This window comes from Aureococcus anophagefferens (genome assembly GCF_000186865.1).
Source record: "Aureococcus anophagefferens unplaced genomic scaffold AURANscaffold_8, whole genome shotgun sequence".
Taxonomy (NCBI): domain Eukaryota; class Pelagophyceae; order Pelagomonadales; family Pelagomonadaceae; genus Aureococcus; species Aureococcus anophagefferens.
Window position 1 is genome coordinate 1,283,895 of NW_008705568.1, and position 13,409 is coordinate 1,297,303.

Below are 13,409 nucleotides of genomic sequence, written 5' to 3' on the forward strand. Positions count from 1 at the left end.
GGGCTGCCTTTGAGTTGTGTCACGACTACTCCCGCATTGAGCTCAAGGGAAAGGTGCAACATTGATGTTTTAAATTTGAGACCGAGCCGCGACCGCGAGGAATGGCCACGAGGCGACCCGGGCCAAATTTAACAGTCCGTTGCAACCGACGAACGGCATTAGAGGGGGCAACGTTTGCTCGAGCACTTTTGTGTGAAGTGGCAGGCAGTGACTTCGCATGGCTGCCGTGGCAAAGCTTTCGCAGCGTTGCGCAGCGCCGTGATGGCGCAGCAGGACTTGCGCTAGCAGCAGCAGCAGTGATAGCGCAGCACTAGCGCAGCAGCAGCAATGGCGCAGCGCTAGCGCAGCAGCAGCAGCGATGGCGCAGCAGCAAGACGGCTCGAGCCGCCTCGCGGCCGTGCTCCGGCCGCTGGCGCTGTCGCCGCAGGCCGCCGTGTGCCGCCCGCTCGCCGAGACCTGCCGCGCGCTCTACGACAAACGCGACGACGTGCGGCGCGCCGTCATGGCGGCGCTCTTCGACGGCGAGCCGGCCGCGCTCCGCGCGACCGGGCCGTCGCTGGACTGGTCGCGCGACGACGACCGCGACGACGACGCCGTGCGCTTCGACTTCTCCGTGGTCGACGCGCCGGCGCGGGAGCGCGCGAACGCGGCGGCCGCGCGGCTCGGCGTGCGCGACGTGTGGTCCGCGGGGGACCTCGCGGCCGCCGCGCAGCGCGTCTTCGACGAGGTGTCGCGGCCCGGCGGCGACTGGCTCGCCGACGCGTCGCGCGCGTGCCCGCGGCTCCTCGACGTCGCGCGCGTCGTCTTTCATTGTGACAGGTGTACGCGGACGCGCGACGACCGCGGCGACTTTCTCGCGCACGCGCTTCGCTGGCCCATCGACCTCGATGGGCTAACAAAAAAATACCCGTCGATCGGCGAGATCCTCGCGTCCCTCGACGACGCGGCGGTCACGCTGCAGCGCGCCGACGACGTGCTGCTGTCCTACGCCGTGAGCCACGAGCGCTTCCGCTGCGACTTTTCGACGGCGTCCACCGGGCGCCTCCGCTACGCGTCCGGCGCGACGCTGGGCTCGCTCGCCGACCTCGCGGGCGAGGCGTCCATCGACGTCGTCGTCGCACTGCGGCTCCGCCTGTCGCGGCGCTTCGGGGGCGTCGTGGCCCTGCCCGCGATGCGCTTCGCGCTGCGGCACGCGTCCGACGACGGCGTCGGCCTCCGCTGGCGCGCGGCGCTCGCGGACGTCGCGGAGCCGTCCTGGAGCGAGCGCGCGCTGTCGCTGTTCCTGCCCCTCGGCGCGCTGCGGGAGCTGCTCCGCGAGACGCTCGCGCTGGAGCTCGACGTGCTGCCGCGCGCGGCGGGGGACGCGGGCCCGGCGGACGCGGAGCTCCGGGCCCGGTCGGACGTGCCGCGCCTCGGCGGCTGCCTCGCGGCCATCGCGCGCGCGTTCATCAAGGACAAGATGGGCTCCGCGCTCGCGCTCCTCGCGGACCTGTTCGAGGCCCTCGACGCGGACCTCGCGGCGCTGGCGGCGCCGAGTAACGGGGGTTAGGTGATCGCGGCCGCGGTTTTAGGCGGTCGCAGCTCTTGGGTGATCGCGGCCGAGGTTTTACTAGGCGGTCCCGGCTCTTAGGTGATCGCGGCCTCGGCCGCGGCGACGGCGGCGAGGCTCGGTCCGTCGAGCGCGACGGAGCCGTCGTCGCCCGCGGCGCCGGCGAGGCGCGCGCGGAGCTGCTCGGGGCCGAACTGGAGCTCGTCGTCCGTCGCCGTCGCGACGCCGGCCTCGCACCGCGCGGCGACGCCGTGGATCCAGCCGTGCTCGCAGTTGTGCGTGAAGACGAGCTGCACGAGGGTCACGAAGGCGAGGGCGATCTCGGGCTCGCCGTCGCCGACGGCGACGCCGTCGACGTCCCACGCGCCCGTCTGGTACGCGACGAGGTCGCCGTCCTCGAGAAACGCCGACGGGTGGTCCGCGCCCCGGCCGCTCCCGACGGCGGCGGGCCGAATCGCGCGGCCCCGGCGGTGGGCGCCGCGCACCATCCGTCGACGCGCGCCCCGCGGCGCGTCGAGCGCGCGCGTCGCCGGCGCGATCTGTGCGATGCATAGCAGCCTCGCGACGAAGTTGTTCATGCTTGTCGGGAAAGCGACGCTAAACAGTCCGAGGACGGTCGCAAATGCACAGAGCCATGCCTCTCCTGGTTCCATGGTGCCGGTCCGTGAATGCGGATAGCCACGGCTCATCTTCGATGCGGGGAGCAGCCGCGGGAGCTGTCATCGCCGTGCAAAAAGTCCCGAATCTCAAACATCGGCTCGTTGCATCACTTCGAGACGGCATGGCTGCCCCAAGGATGCCTAGCGGTCTGCATGACCGCGCTCCTGCGGCGCGCGCTGCTCTCCTGCGTCGTCGCCGGCGCCGTCGACGTGGCGACGCTCCGCGGCTCCACGATCGCCATGGTCGGCGACTCGACCATGCGGACCCAGTTCGAGCGGCTCTGCGGCCTCCTCAACGCATCGGCCGCCCGGACGCCGGCGAAGCCGCTCGTCTTCGCCTGCGCCGGTCGCAACGTCACGGTGGCCTGGATGTCGCCCAAGGACCGCGGCGACTTTGGGTTCCACAAGGGCCTCGAGGCGCTCGGCCACGTGGCAGAAGCGCTCGGGAGGGCGCCGACGGCCATCTACGCGAACGGCGGGCTTCATTATCTGCATCTCTTGCCGGCTAGAGATTTCGAGTGCTTCCAGTGCTGGGCCTCGGCGGAGTTTTTCCTACGGCGTTTTGTTGTTGAGAGCCGGCGGCGCTACGCGGGCGCGACGTTGGTCTTCATGACGGGCCACGCGATCTGCCGGGCAGGACACAAAAATGTTCGAAACGACTTCAATATGAAAGTAATCGCACGGGTTTGACATATCTTTTTCGCAGTCTAAAGAGATTCCGAGAGAAAGCGATCCGTCCAAAAATCAGCCGAAACGACTTCGATGTGACCGAGCTAGAGAGGTTCGAAGCTTTCGCTGGACGGGGCGTTCCACTGGTTGTTTCCTGCCCAGGCGATCTGCGAGGACCGCTACAACCGCGACTACGCGCGGCTCGTCGACCAGCTCCGAAACGACCCGCACGGCTACGCCGTGTCCTGCGTCCGCGCGCTGCGGCCCAAGTTCCCCATGGGCATGGACGCGGAAATCCGCGCGCAGTGCCTCGCGTCGACGTTCACGCGCGACGGCGTCGCGCGGCTCAACGCGCGGCTCCTCGCGACGCTCGGGGGCCTCGACGCGGACGTCGGCGTCGTCGACGGCTTCGGCCTCACGGACGGCCGCTGCGACGAGACCAAGGACGGCCGCCACTACCCGGCGCGCGAGCTCGCCGAAATCGCCGCGCTCGTCGCGCTCCTGGCGCCGGACGCCGCGAAGCGGCGGGGCGAGGGGTAAGCTGCGGCGATGTGTGTGTGTGTATGCTCGACACTGGCGCGCGCGCGGTCGGCAGGACGCCAGCGAGGCCAAACTTGCCGTTGAGCTGCAGCGAGAGAGAGAGCTGCGCGAGCATGGGGCTGTGAAAAGCCTCCTACCAACCAGCCAAAAAAACAGCCCATCCCAGCGTAAGCCCAGCGAAAACCAGCCCCAAGCACCCGCCATGCTCGCGGCCCGCGCCGAGAAATCGGCCCAGGCGACGTTCCGCGTCGGGACGACCGTCGCTGCCAAGCCCATCGCATTCGGCGCGAAATTCGCCGCGTCCGTCCCCGGCGACGCGCTCTACCGCGGCAAGATCGTGCGCCTCGAGGACGAGGGCGAGACGGAGGAGGCGCGCGTCTGGGTCGTGCGCTACGACGACGACGGCTCCGAGTACGCGACGAGCGAGAAGCACCTCAGCGCCGTCGCGCCCGCCGCGCGGCGCCCGACGACAACCGCGCGGCCCAAGGCCGCCGCGCCCAAGGGCAAGCTGCACAACCCCTTCGTCGGCAACCTCGACAAGTTCCGCATCGCCAAGACGAAGCGGCCCGACGCGCCGGCGGAGGCCAAGCGGCCCGCGACGCCCGCCGCCGCGCCCGCGCCCGCGCCCGCCGCGCCCGCCGCGCCGCGGCTCGCGGACATGCCGAAGCTCGCCTCCGCGCGCGCGGACATGCCGAAGCTCGTGCCCGCGCGCAAGCCGTCGAACGAGGAGGCGAAGCCGCCGAAGCGCGCGCGGCGCGTCGACTCGATCCGCGCTCTCATCCCCGCGCCGGAACCCGCGAAACTCTTCGCGCTCCTGGACCTCGACGGCACGCTCTTCCACATGATGCCCGAGGGCGAGCTCCCGGGCGGCCTCGACGTGATCTGCGAGGGCGTCGTGCCCGTCGACGGGCCCGACGGCCCGCGCCAGGTCATGGCGGTCAGGCGCGGCGCTAGGAAGCTCCTCTGCGACCTGCACGCCGCGGGCGCGGTCGTCCGCGTCGTCACGGCGAACTTGATCGGCGTCGAGGCCATCGCCGCCCTCGCGGCGAGCGAGGCCGACGGCGCCGAGCCCAGGGGCTGGGCGCGCGTCGCGCACGTCGAGGTCGTCCGAGACCGCGCGGCGGGCTCCTGTGTGGAAATCAAATCTTCAACCCGACTTCAATGTGAGCGTATGCGACGGTTTCGACGCAAGCTCTTCTTCCACGCTTCGAGAACTCGACGAGAGCAATCGATTCGTCCAAAAATCAGCCGAATCGACTTCGATTTGATCGAGCTAGAGAATTCTCAAGTTTGGCCCCGACGTCCCAGCTCACTGGTTGATTTCCACACAGGCCGGCTCCAAGAAGCTCCCCGCGGACGTCGCCGCGGCGCTGCGCGCGGGCAACGGCTCCAAGTGCGTCATCCTCGACGACAACCCGACGGCCTGGGAGGCCTACGCGGCGCGCTACGTCTGGGTCGTGCCCCAGTACGACGTCCGCCGGCCGCTCTCGTCGCAGGCGCTCGAGGAGGAGGTCACGCTCCTGCCGCGCCTCTCCGCGCGCTGCCGCGACCTCTTCGCCAAGGCCGACCGGCCCCGGGCCAACTCGCAGAACGGCCCGACGCCCCGCGGCGGACCGCCGCGGCCGCGGTCGACCTCGCTCGACGACGCCGCGGCGGCGCCGCGGCCGCGCGCGTCGTCCTTCGACGACGAGAAGCGCAAGCCCAACGTCATCCGCACCTTCTCCGAGTCGCGGCCCCAGCTCTCGCGCCGGGCCGAGCCGGCCCGGAACCTCCAGCCCATCCGGTCCTTCGACGCCAAGCCGCGGCCGTCGATCCGGACCTTCGACGACGCCAAGTCGCCCAAAGCGGCCGCGCGGAACCTCGCGCCGCCGGCCCGGGCGCCCGCGCCGGCGCCGCGGGCGCCGCCGCCGAAGAAGGCGCCGGCGCCGAAGAAGGCGCCGCCGAAGCGGAAGAAGCGCGCGGACGACTGGGACTCGGACGACGACTCGGACGACTCGGACGTGCCCCTGAGCCAGCTCAAGCGCCGCCGCGCGGCGCCCGCCGACGACCTCGCCTGCGCGCCGCGCCGCAGCGGCCGGGCGCGCACGCCGACCGCGGCCGCGGCCGCGCGCGACGACTCCGACGCCGACGACTCCGACGACTCGTCCGCCGGCGGCGGCCGCGCGGACGACGACGACGACGAGGACGAGTGGGGCAAGCCGCCGGCGCCCGCGCGGCGCCGCCGCGTCGTCGTCGACGACGACGACGACGACGACGAGGCGCCGGCGCCCGCGCCCGACGCGGCGGCCGCCGCCGCGGCGCAGGCGGACCTCGCGCGCCACGCGGCGCACCTGCTCCGGCCGCCCGCGGCGGCGCCGCCCGCGGAGGCGCCCGCCGACAGCTCCTCCGGCGAGGAGGAGGACATGGACGAGGGCGCCGTTTGATCTTAATTGAGAAGCGGGGCAAGTTAACCTAGGGTCCGCGGTCCTTCTGGGCGAGCTTGCGCTCCTTGAGGTACTTCGCCGTCGCCAGGAGCGTCATCAGCGCCGTCGGCGCGTAGCACAACGGCGACGCGGCCGAGATGCCGCGGAGGCCGAGGGGCCCGCCGAGGGCGACGATCGTGCGGACGACGCGGTAGCCGACGGCGGCGCCGACGAGCGCGTCGCCGAGCCAGTGGCAGCAGAAGTAGACGCGCGCGAAGCTCGTCACCGCCGGCACCGCGTACCACAGCGGGCTGCCCGTCCACTCGGCGAAGAAGGCCCCGAAGCCCATGGATATCATGGCGCCGCCGGACGGGAAGGACGTGTTGAGCCACTTGGGCGAGTCCGCGAAGCGGCTCCGCGCGGCGAGGCCCGCCGCCGTCCGCGGCGCGAGGCCGACGGCGTCGGGGTCCGGCCGCGCGCGCTTCAGGAGCGTCTTGCCGGCGACGACGGCGAGGTAGGCCGACATGGTGCAGCTCAAGCCCGCGGCCATGGCGTTTTCGCCGGGATAGAGCAGTTGGGCGACCATCGAGGCGCCCCAGCAGGTCGTCATGGCCGTGTCTTTTCCGAAGAAGCACTCCCCGTCCGGGTAGGCCAGCGCATTCTCGACGAGGGCCGGCAGCTGGAACTTTTGGATGGGCCGCGAGATGAGCTCGTCGAGGCGGTGGAAGGCCTCCAAAGCGCGGAGAGCCATCGTGATGAGGCAGCCCCAGGCCGACGTTGTCGCAAACGATCGTGCCGCGTTGGTCGGGCAGCATGGGCAAAGGCCGCCTCGGCCTGGGCCGCGTCGCGCCCGCGCCGGCCTCGGTCTGCTACGCGCTGCCGTGCGCCGGCGGCGACGGCGAGCTCGGCGGCAAGGGCGCGCAGCTCAACCTCCTCTTCAAATCCTTCGGCGCCGGCAACCGGCGCCTCGGCGTGCCCGACGCCATCGTCGTGCCCGCGCGCTGCTACCGGGCCGTCGTCGCGTCGCCGGCCATCGCGGCGCTCCTGCGAACCGCCGCCGCCGCCGACGATCCGGCGGAAAGCGAGGCGGCGCTCGCGCGCGCGCGCGCGGCCGTCGAGCGGTGCGACCTGCCCGACGGGCTGCGAAGGGAAATCGCGGCCTTCGCGGCGCGCCACGGGTCGCGCGGCGTCGCCTGCCGGTCGTCGGCGTCCTGCGAGGACGCCCTCGACGCGTCCTACGCGGGCCAGTTCGAGACGGTGCTGAACTGCGCGTCCGCGGCGGCCTGCGAGGACGGCGTCCGAAAAGTCTGGGCGTCGACGCTGGCCGCGGGCGTCCTGGCCTACGCCGGCGGCGCGGCGCGGCTCCCCAAGTTCCTCAAGGCCGTCGCCATGGCCGTCGTGCTCCAGCGCCAGGTGCGCTCCGACGCCGCGGGGGTTTTATTTACGGTGAATCCGCGGAACGGCTGCGAGGCCGAGGCCGTCGTCGAGGCCGTCTTCGGCCAGGGCGAGGGCCTCGTGTCTGGCCTCGTGACGCCCGACTCCTACTGGGTCGACACGCTCGACGCCGGCAAGCCGCGGTTCCTCCGGGAGCGCGTCGCGCGGAAGGAGCAGATGATCGTCGCTTTACCGGGCGGCGGCGTCGAGACCGTGGACGTGCCGGAGGCGTCCCAGCGCGACCGCGTCCTCCCGCGGCGCGACCTCGCCCTGCTCTGCGGCGCCGGCGCCCAGATCGCCGACGCGCTCGGCCGCGGCGCGGACGTCGAGTTCGCCGTCGAGGCCTCGAAACGTTTCGGCGGCCGGAAGCTCTGGCTCCTCCAGGCGCGCGCGGTGACGGCGACGATGGACGGCCCGGCGAGCGTCGGGCCCTGGCGCGGCGCCAACGACGGCACCTGGGAGCGCGACGCCCACGCGACGCGGCCCGTGCCGCCCATGAACGACTTCTTCGGAGACGTTTTGGCGGACGAGGTCACGCGCGCGCAGACCAAGTACGGCCTGGGCCTCGCGAAGCTGCGCTGCGACCTCGTCAACGGCATTCCCTACCTCCAGCCCGTGCCCCTCGGCGCGCCGGACCCGCCGCCCGTCGGCCCGCCGCCGCCGGGCCCCGTGCTCGCGGCGCTCTCGCGGCTGCACCCCGCGCTCCGGAGAAACGACCGCGTCGCGCGGCGGACGCTGAAATGTCGGGGCTGGATGGCCGACATCCGCGCGTGGAAGGACACCGAGCGCGCCGCGCGCGAGGCCGCCGCGCGGGCGCTCGGCGCCGTCGACCCGAAACAGCTCGGCGACGGCGACCTCGCGGACCACGTCGAAACCGCCGCGGTCGAGATGGCAAAGGCCTGGGCGAGCCACCAGCGCTACACGGCGCCCTGCCTCCTCACGACGGCCGCCGTCTTCGCCCGGTGCGACCCCGGCGACGCCGCGGGCCGGCGCGCCTTGCTCGCGGACGTCGCGGCGGCCGGGAGCAACAGGCGCGACTTCTGGGACCACTCGCCCGATCGCCCGCTCTACGAGGCCTTTTCCGCCTGCCCCGAGGCGCTCAAGGCCCTCGGCTGGGCCCGCAAGGTCGTGCGGTCGAAGAGCGACAGCGCCGCGGCGATCTACCTCGGCGAGGTCGTCGACGCGGCGTCGCCCGTGCGAGAGGCCGCGGCGGACTACCTCGCCGCGGTGAGCGACCGCGTCGTCGGCGCCTACGACGTCGCGGCGCCGGCGCTCCGCGAGTCGCCCGCGGCGCTCTTCGATTTATTTCACGCGGCCGCGACGACGCCCCCGCCGGAAGTCGCGACGGCGGCGGCGACGGCGGCCGCGGACGCGGCCGTGGCGGCGCGCGCGAAGCCGGAGCATCGCAAACTCGTCGGCGAGCTCCTCGCCGACTGCCGCGAGGCCTACCGCGTCCGCGACGAGCGGGCCCTGTTCAACGACGCCTGGCTCAACGGCGTCGGCCGGCGCGCGCTCCTCGAGGTCGGCGCGCGGCGCTTCGTCGACGCGGCGCGCGGCGCGTGGCTCTCGGCCGCCGAGGCCGGCGAGCTGCTGAGGCACCGGAGTCGGCCGCGGTCGCGGCCGGAGAAGCTCCTCCACTGGGAGCACCGCTGCAAGGGCCGCGCGGACCGCGCCCGGGCCTTCAACCAGATGCTCGACAGCCCCGCGGTCATCAACGGGCCGCGCCACCCGCCGCCCCAGCTCGGGAAATGGTTCCCCAAGGGCGGCTGCGGCGAGCTCACGGACGCGTTCCTCGCGGTCATCAACGTCGCGCTCATGGGCTCGGACTGCGAGGACGAGTTCGCGGCGGGGAACCTGGCGCCGGGCGCGGCCGTGCTCCGGGGCATGCCCGCGTCTTCCGGCGCCGAGGGCGCGCTGCGGGCGCGGGTGCGGGTGGTGGACGAGGCCACGTTCCCCGAGCTGCGGCGGGGCGAGGTCGCCGTGCTCAACTTCACGAACTCGTCGTTCAACGCCTACCTGAACCGCTGCGGCGCCGTCGTCACGAACACGGGCGGCGCGCTGAGCCACGCGGCCATCTGCGCGCGCGAGGCGGCGATCCCCGCGGTCTGCGGCTGCGCGCACGCGACGGACGTGCTCGCGACGGGCGACGTCGTCGAGGTTGACGGCGCCCAGGGCACCGTGACCATCCTAAAACGCGCGGCGGACGCGTAAGGATGTTTCTAGGGCTTAATGACCCCGCGGTGGGGCACCTCGCGCCACCACGTCCCCGGCGCGTTGGGGTCCGGCGCGACGCGCGCGTGCTCCGACGGCCAGGCGGCCAGCAGGCCCCGGAGCGCCGCGTTCGGCGCCTCGAAGAAGGCCTCGAGCTCGGCCTCGAGCGCCGGCGACAGGGGCGGCGTCCGGTAGGCCGCCTCGTTCGCGTGGAGCCGGCGCCGGCCCGCGCGGCCCGGGAAGAGCCGGAGTAGCAGCTCCGGGTCGCGCCAGTAGGACTCGCTCTCCAGCACCGCGACGTCGTCGGCGTCGTAGTGCGCGAGCCAGTTTTTGAGGAGCGCGTAGTAGAGCGTCGTCGCCAGGAAGGGGACGTGCACGGGGCAGGAAGGGGACGTGCCGCCGCCGCGGTCCACCGAGCCGGGCCCCGTGACGGCCGCGCACGACGCGGGCCGCTCGGCCGCGATCCAGGGCCCGAGGCCCCGGCAGAGGGCCGCGTAGGCCGCGTGCGTCGGCGCGGGCCCGAGGAGCGCCGCCAGGAGCCGCGCCGCCGCGGGCGTTTTCAAATAGTCGAGCTCGACGCGCACCTGTGTGGAATTCAAATCTTCAACTCGACTTCAATGTGAGCGTACGCGACCGTTTTGACACAAGCGCTTCGGCTGTGCTTCGAGAACTCGACGAGAGCAATCGATTCGTCCAAAAATCAGCCGAATCGACTTCGATTTGACCGAGAAAGAGAATTCTGAAGTTTGGTCAGGACCACCCAAACCAGTGGTTGAATTCCACACAGACGCGCACGTGCGCGTCCACCGCGGCGCCGAGGCGCGCGCCGATGCGCTGGTCGGCCTTCCAGTAGTTGTGCAGGGACCGGATGCGCTTCGCGGGGCGGCGCAGGAAGAAGATGGACACGGCCTTGGGCGCCGCGGCGCGCGCGGCGGCCGCGGCGTCGACGAGGTACGCCCACGCGTAGTTCGGGGTCGCGTCGACGCTGGCACCGCTTTCGGGGAAGGACCGCCGGTAGCAGCCGGCGACGTCGCGCTGGTAGAGGCAGCCCGGCTCCTTCGTCGCGCCCTCGACGAAGGGCGCCGCGTCGAGGAGGGCGAGGTAGGCCTCGGACGTGCCGCCCTTGTCGATGCCCGGGATGAAGAGCGACGGCGTCTGCGACGCGTTCAGGGCCAGGGGCGCGCCGAGTGCCATAGCGACGAGCGGGAGGAGGCGGAGGAGCATTGTTGTGTTTGGGAAGGCTGCCCTCCCGACACATGCTGAGCAAAAGTTGCGAAACCCGAAAAGTTGTTGTTTGAGTACAAGAGCCGCAGCAGTATCGCCCCGCGGAGCGCCGATTTACGACATGGGGCTGCTTCCCTAACCGGCGCCGATGCAGAAGTATTGTTTGGGGCACAGCTCGTCGGACCCCTTCGTGGGCCCGACCGTCGGCGGGCGGCGCCTGAGCATGGCGCGCCTCGGCCAGCAGATCGTCGACGAGCCCATCCCCCTCGCGGGCCCGCCGAAGCCCTGCCGGCGGCGCCACTTCGCCGAGGCCGAGCGGCGGCTCCAGGACCTGAGCCAGAGCCCGCAGAACCGGCGCGGCGTGCGGAGCATCCCCGCGCCCTACGGGACGAACCCGTCGCCCCTCGAGAGCGCCGAGGACGCGCGGGACCGTTTGCGCCTGAAGCCGCCGCGCGCCGTCGAGCCGATGCAGCGCGAGTCCGCGGCGGTCGAGGCGCGGCGCGTGCGCAAGGCCGTCGACGGCATCGCCAAGTGGCAGCAGGTCGGCTACGACCTCGTGAACCCGAGCGGCGAGCGCTACCGCGACGCGGTCAACCGACGGCCGCCGAGCGACGAGAAGACGGCGATCCACCGCTTCAAGATGGAGTGCTTCGGCGGCGGCGCCGGCGCGTCCATGGGTTTGCTGCGCCAGATCTTCAAGCGCTTCGACGCCAACGGCGACGGCAGCCTGAGCCGCGACGAGCTAAGATTAGCCCTCGAAGGCCGGAACCGGGACGTGACGCGCTTCGAGGACTTTTGGGCCGCGCTGGACCGGGACCACGACGGCCGCGTGACGCTGCTGGAATTGGCACGGGCCATCGCCGACGACCGCGAGGACTGCGCGCCCCTCGTCGCGGACACGTCGGCCGCGCCCGCGGGCGAGACGTCCCCCGTGGAGCGCGACCGGCGGCGCCGCGACGGCGGCGCCATCGCCGAGTGGCAGCAGGTCGGCTACGACATCGTCGTGCCCTCGGCGCTCGTCGACGCGCCGGCGGCGCCGCCGAGCCGGAAGAGCGAACCCGGCGGCTCGGCCGTCGAGAAACTACGGAAGGCGATCAACGTCGCCTGCCACGGCGCGGGCGCGGGCGCGTCGCTCGGCCTTTTGCGGTCCATCTTCCGGCGCTTCGACGCGTCGGGCGACGGCGTCATCCAGCGGGACGAGCTCCGGAAGGGCCTCTCGATCGCCGGCGTCGACTTCTCCCAGGGCGCCTACGACGAGGTCATGGCCGAGATGGACATCGACCACGATGGGGCGGTTTCTTTGCCCGAGTTCGCGCACGCGATCTGCGGGGGCATGGACTTTGGCGACAGCGAGCACGCGTACTACCGCGAACAGCGGCGGCCGCCGAAGTCGCTGGACGCGCTCCGGGACGACTTCGTCGCCGTGCCCGTGTCCGTGCTCGCGGACGTGTTCCACGCGCTCGGCCGCGCGGGCCACGGCAGGGCCGTGCCCGTCGATTTGCTGGCCGCGGAGCTCGGGCGGAAGGCGCTCGTCGACGTCACGGCCGCGGATTTGGCGGCCCTCGCGCCGGGCGGGACCCTCGCCATGGACGCGCTCTACGCGGCCCTCTTCGGCGACGGCGAGGTCGGGCACCGGGCGACGCCCGAGCCGTCGCCCTACTGGTAAGGTCACAAGTTGTAGTGCAACTTGACCGTTTGAACCGCACTCAAGCTTGGGCTCGAGCAACTGGCGCTCGCAGTGCACCGGAGCTCCACAGCTCGCGCGCGAAGGACGACATCTCGAACACGAGCTGCACCGGTACATGCTTCGTAGGACAAAAAAACCTGCCAGTCGATTCGGACCCCTCCATGATGACCGCCGGGATGCAAAGGAAGCGGCCATAGATGCGCTGCTTGCGACCAGGAGGGATGAGGAGGTGCCCAAGGTGCTCGTCATCGGCGGCACGCAATTCATGGGCGTGCACACCGTCGAGTTGCTTTGCAAGAAGGGCTACGCCGTAACCGTCTTGAATCGCGGCGTGACGCCGTCGCCCTTCGGCGATGACGTCACGCACATCCGGCTCGACCGCTTCGCCCAACCCAACTTGCTGATGAAGGTCGTTCAGGAGGGATGTTGGGAGGCCATCGTCGACTTCGTCGCGTTTTCCGCCGACGACGTGGCCGACGTCGCGGCTGCCGCGCTCGAGTCGCGGTGGGACCCGTCGCCGTATTACGTCTACATCTCGTCGGACTCGGTCTACATGGCCTGCGAGCGACACCGCATCGACGCCGCGCGCGCCGCGGGCCGCGGCCTCGACGAATCCGACGCGGTCCGCGAGACGAGCCGCGCGGGCATCGCCGCGTGCAAGAAGCGCGACGGGTACCAGTACCGCTACGGCTCGGGCAAGCTCGCGGGCGAGGAGGAGCTCGCGAACTGGGCGACGCGAGGGCTCGAGTGCACGGCGCTCCGGCTCCCGGACGTCATCGGCCCGCGCGACAACCTCGGCGGCTTTTTGGACCTCGCCAACAAGGTGTCGCGCGCGTCCGTCGGCTGCCGCGTCGGCGGCGTCCGCGACGGCGCGGCGCATCGCGCGTCCATCGCGTTCGCGCCGGACGTCGCCTTGGCGATCATGCTGCTGATCAGGGGCGAAACGAAACCGCCGGTCCTGCACGTGGCCTGCGCGGAGACGCCGTCTTTCGCGGAGCTCGTCGAGCTCATCGCCGAGGCGCGGGGCCTCGACC

The 13,409-nt window shown here is 72.0% G+C and overlaps 3 protein-coding genes across 3 annotated transcripts; 2 read left to right on the plus strand and 1 right to left on the minus strand.

Annotated features, from left to right (window-relative positions):
* Positions 1 to 358: 358 nt before the first annotated feature.
* AURANDRAFT_71577 (hypothetical protein) lies at positions 359 to 9,481 on the plus strand (the record flags this gene model as incomplete). Its single annotated transcript, XM_009038344.1, has 7 exons — positions 359 to 1,535; positions 2,354 to 2,856; positions 3,040 to 3,413; positions 3,574 to 4,522; positions 4,749 to 5,834; positions 6,422 to 6,465; positions 6,590 to 9,481. The coding sequence occupies 7 exons, from the start codon at positions 359 to 361 to the stop codon at positions 9,462 to 9,464; spliced, it is 7,008 nt and encodes a 2,335-aa protein (XP_009036592.1).
* Positions 9,482 to 10,214: 733 nt separating this feature from the next.
* On the minus strand, positions 10,215 to 10,688 carry AURANDRAFT_63965 (hypothetical protein; the record flags this gene model as incomplete). Its single annotated transcript, XM_009038465.1, has 1 exon — positions 10,215 to 10,688. The coding sequence occupies one exon, from the start codon at positions 10,686 to 10,688 to the stop codon at positions 10,215 to 10,217; it is 474 nt and encodes a 157-aa protein (XP_009036713.1).
* A 682-nt stretch (positions 10,689 to 11,370) lies between these two features.
* Positions 11,371 to 12,018, plus strand: AURANDRAFT_16528 (hypothetical protein; the record flags this gene model as incomplete). The annotated part of the gene is made up of 2 exons (XM_009038345.1): positions 11,371 to 11,517; positions 11,767 to 12,018. Coding segments are annotated over 2 exons (399 nt in total), but the record flags the coding sequence as incomplete, so codon positions are not given.
* Between the last annotated feature and the right edge of the window lie 1,391 nt (positions 12,019 to 13,409).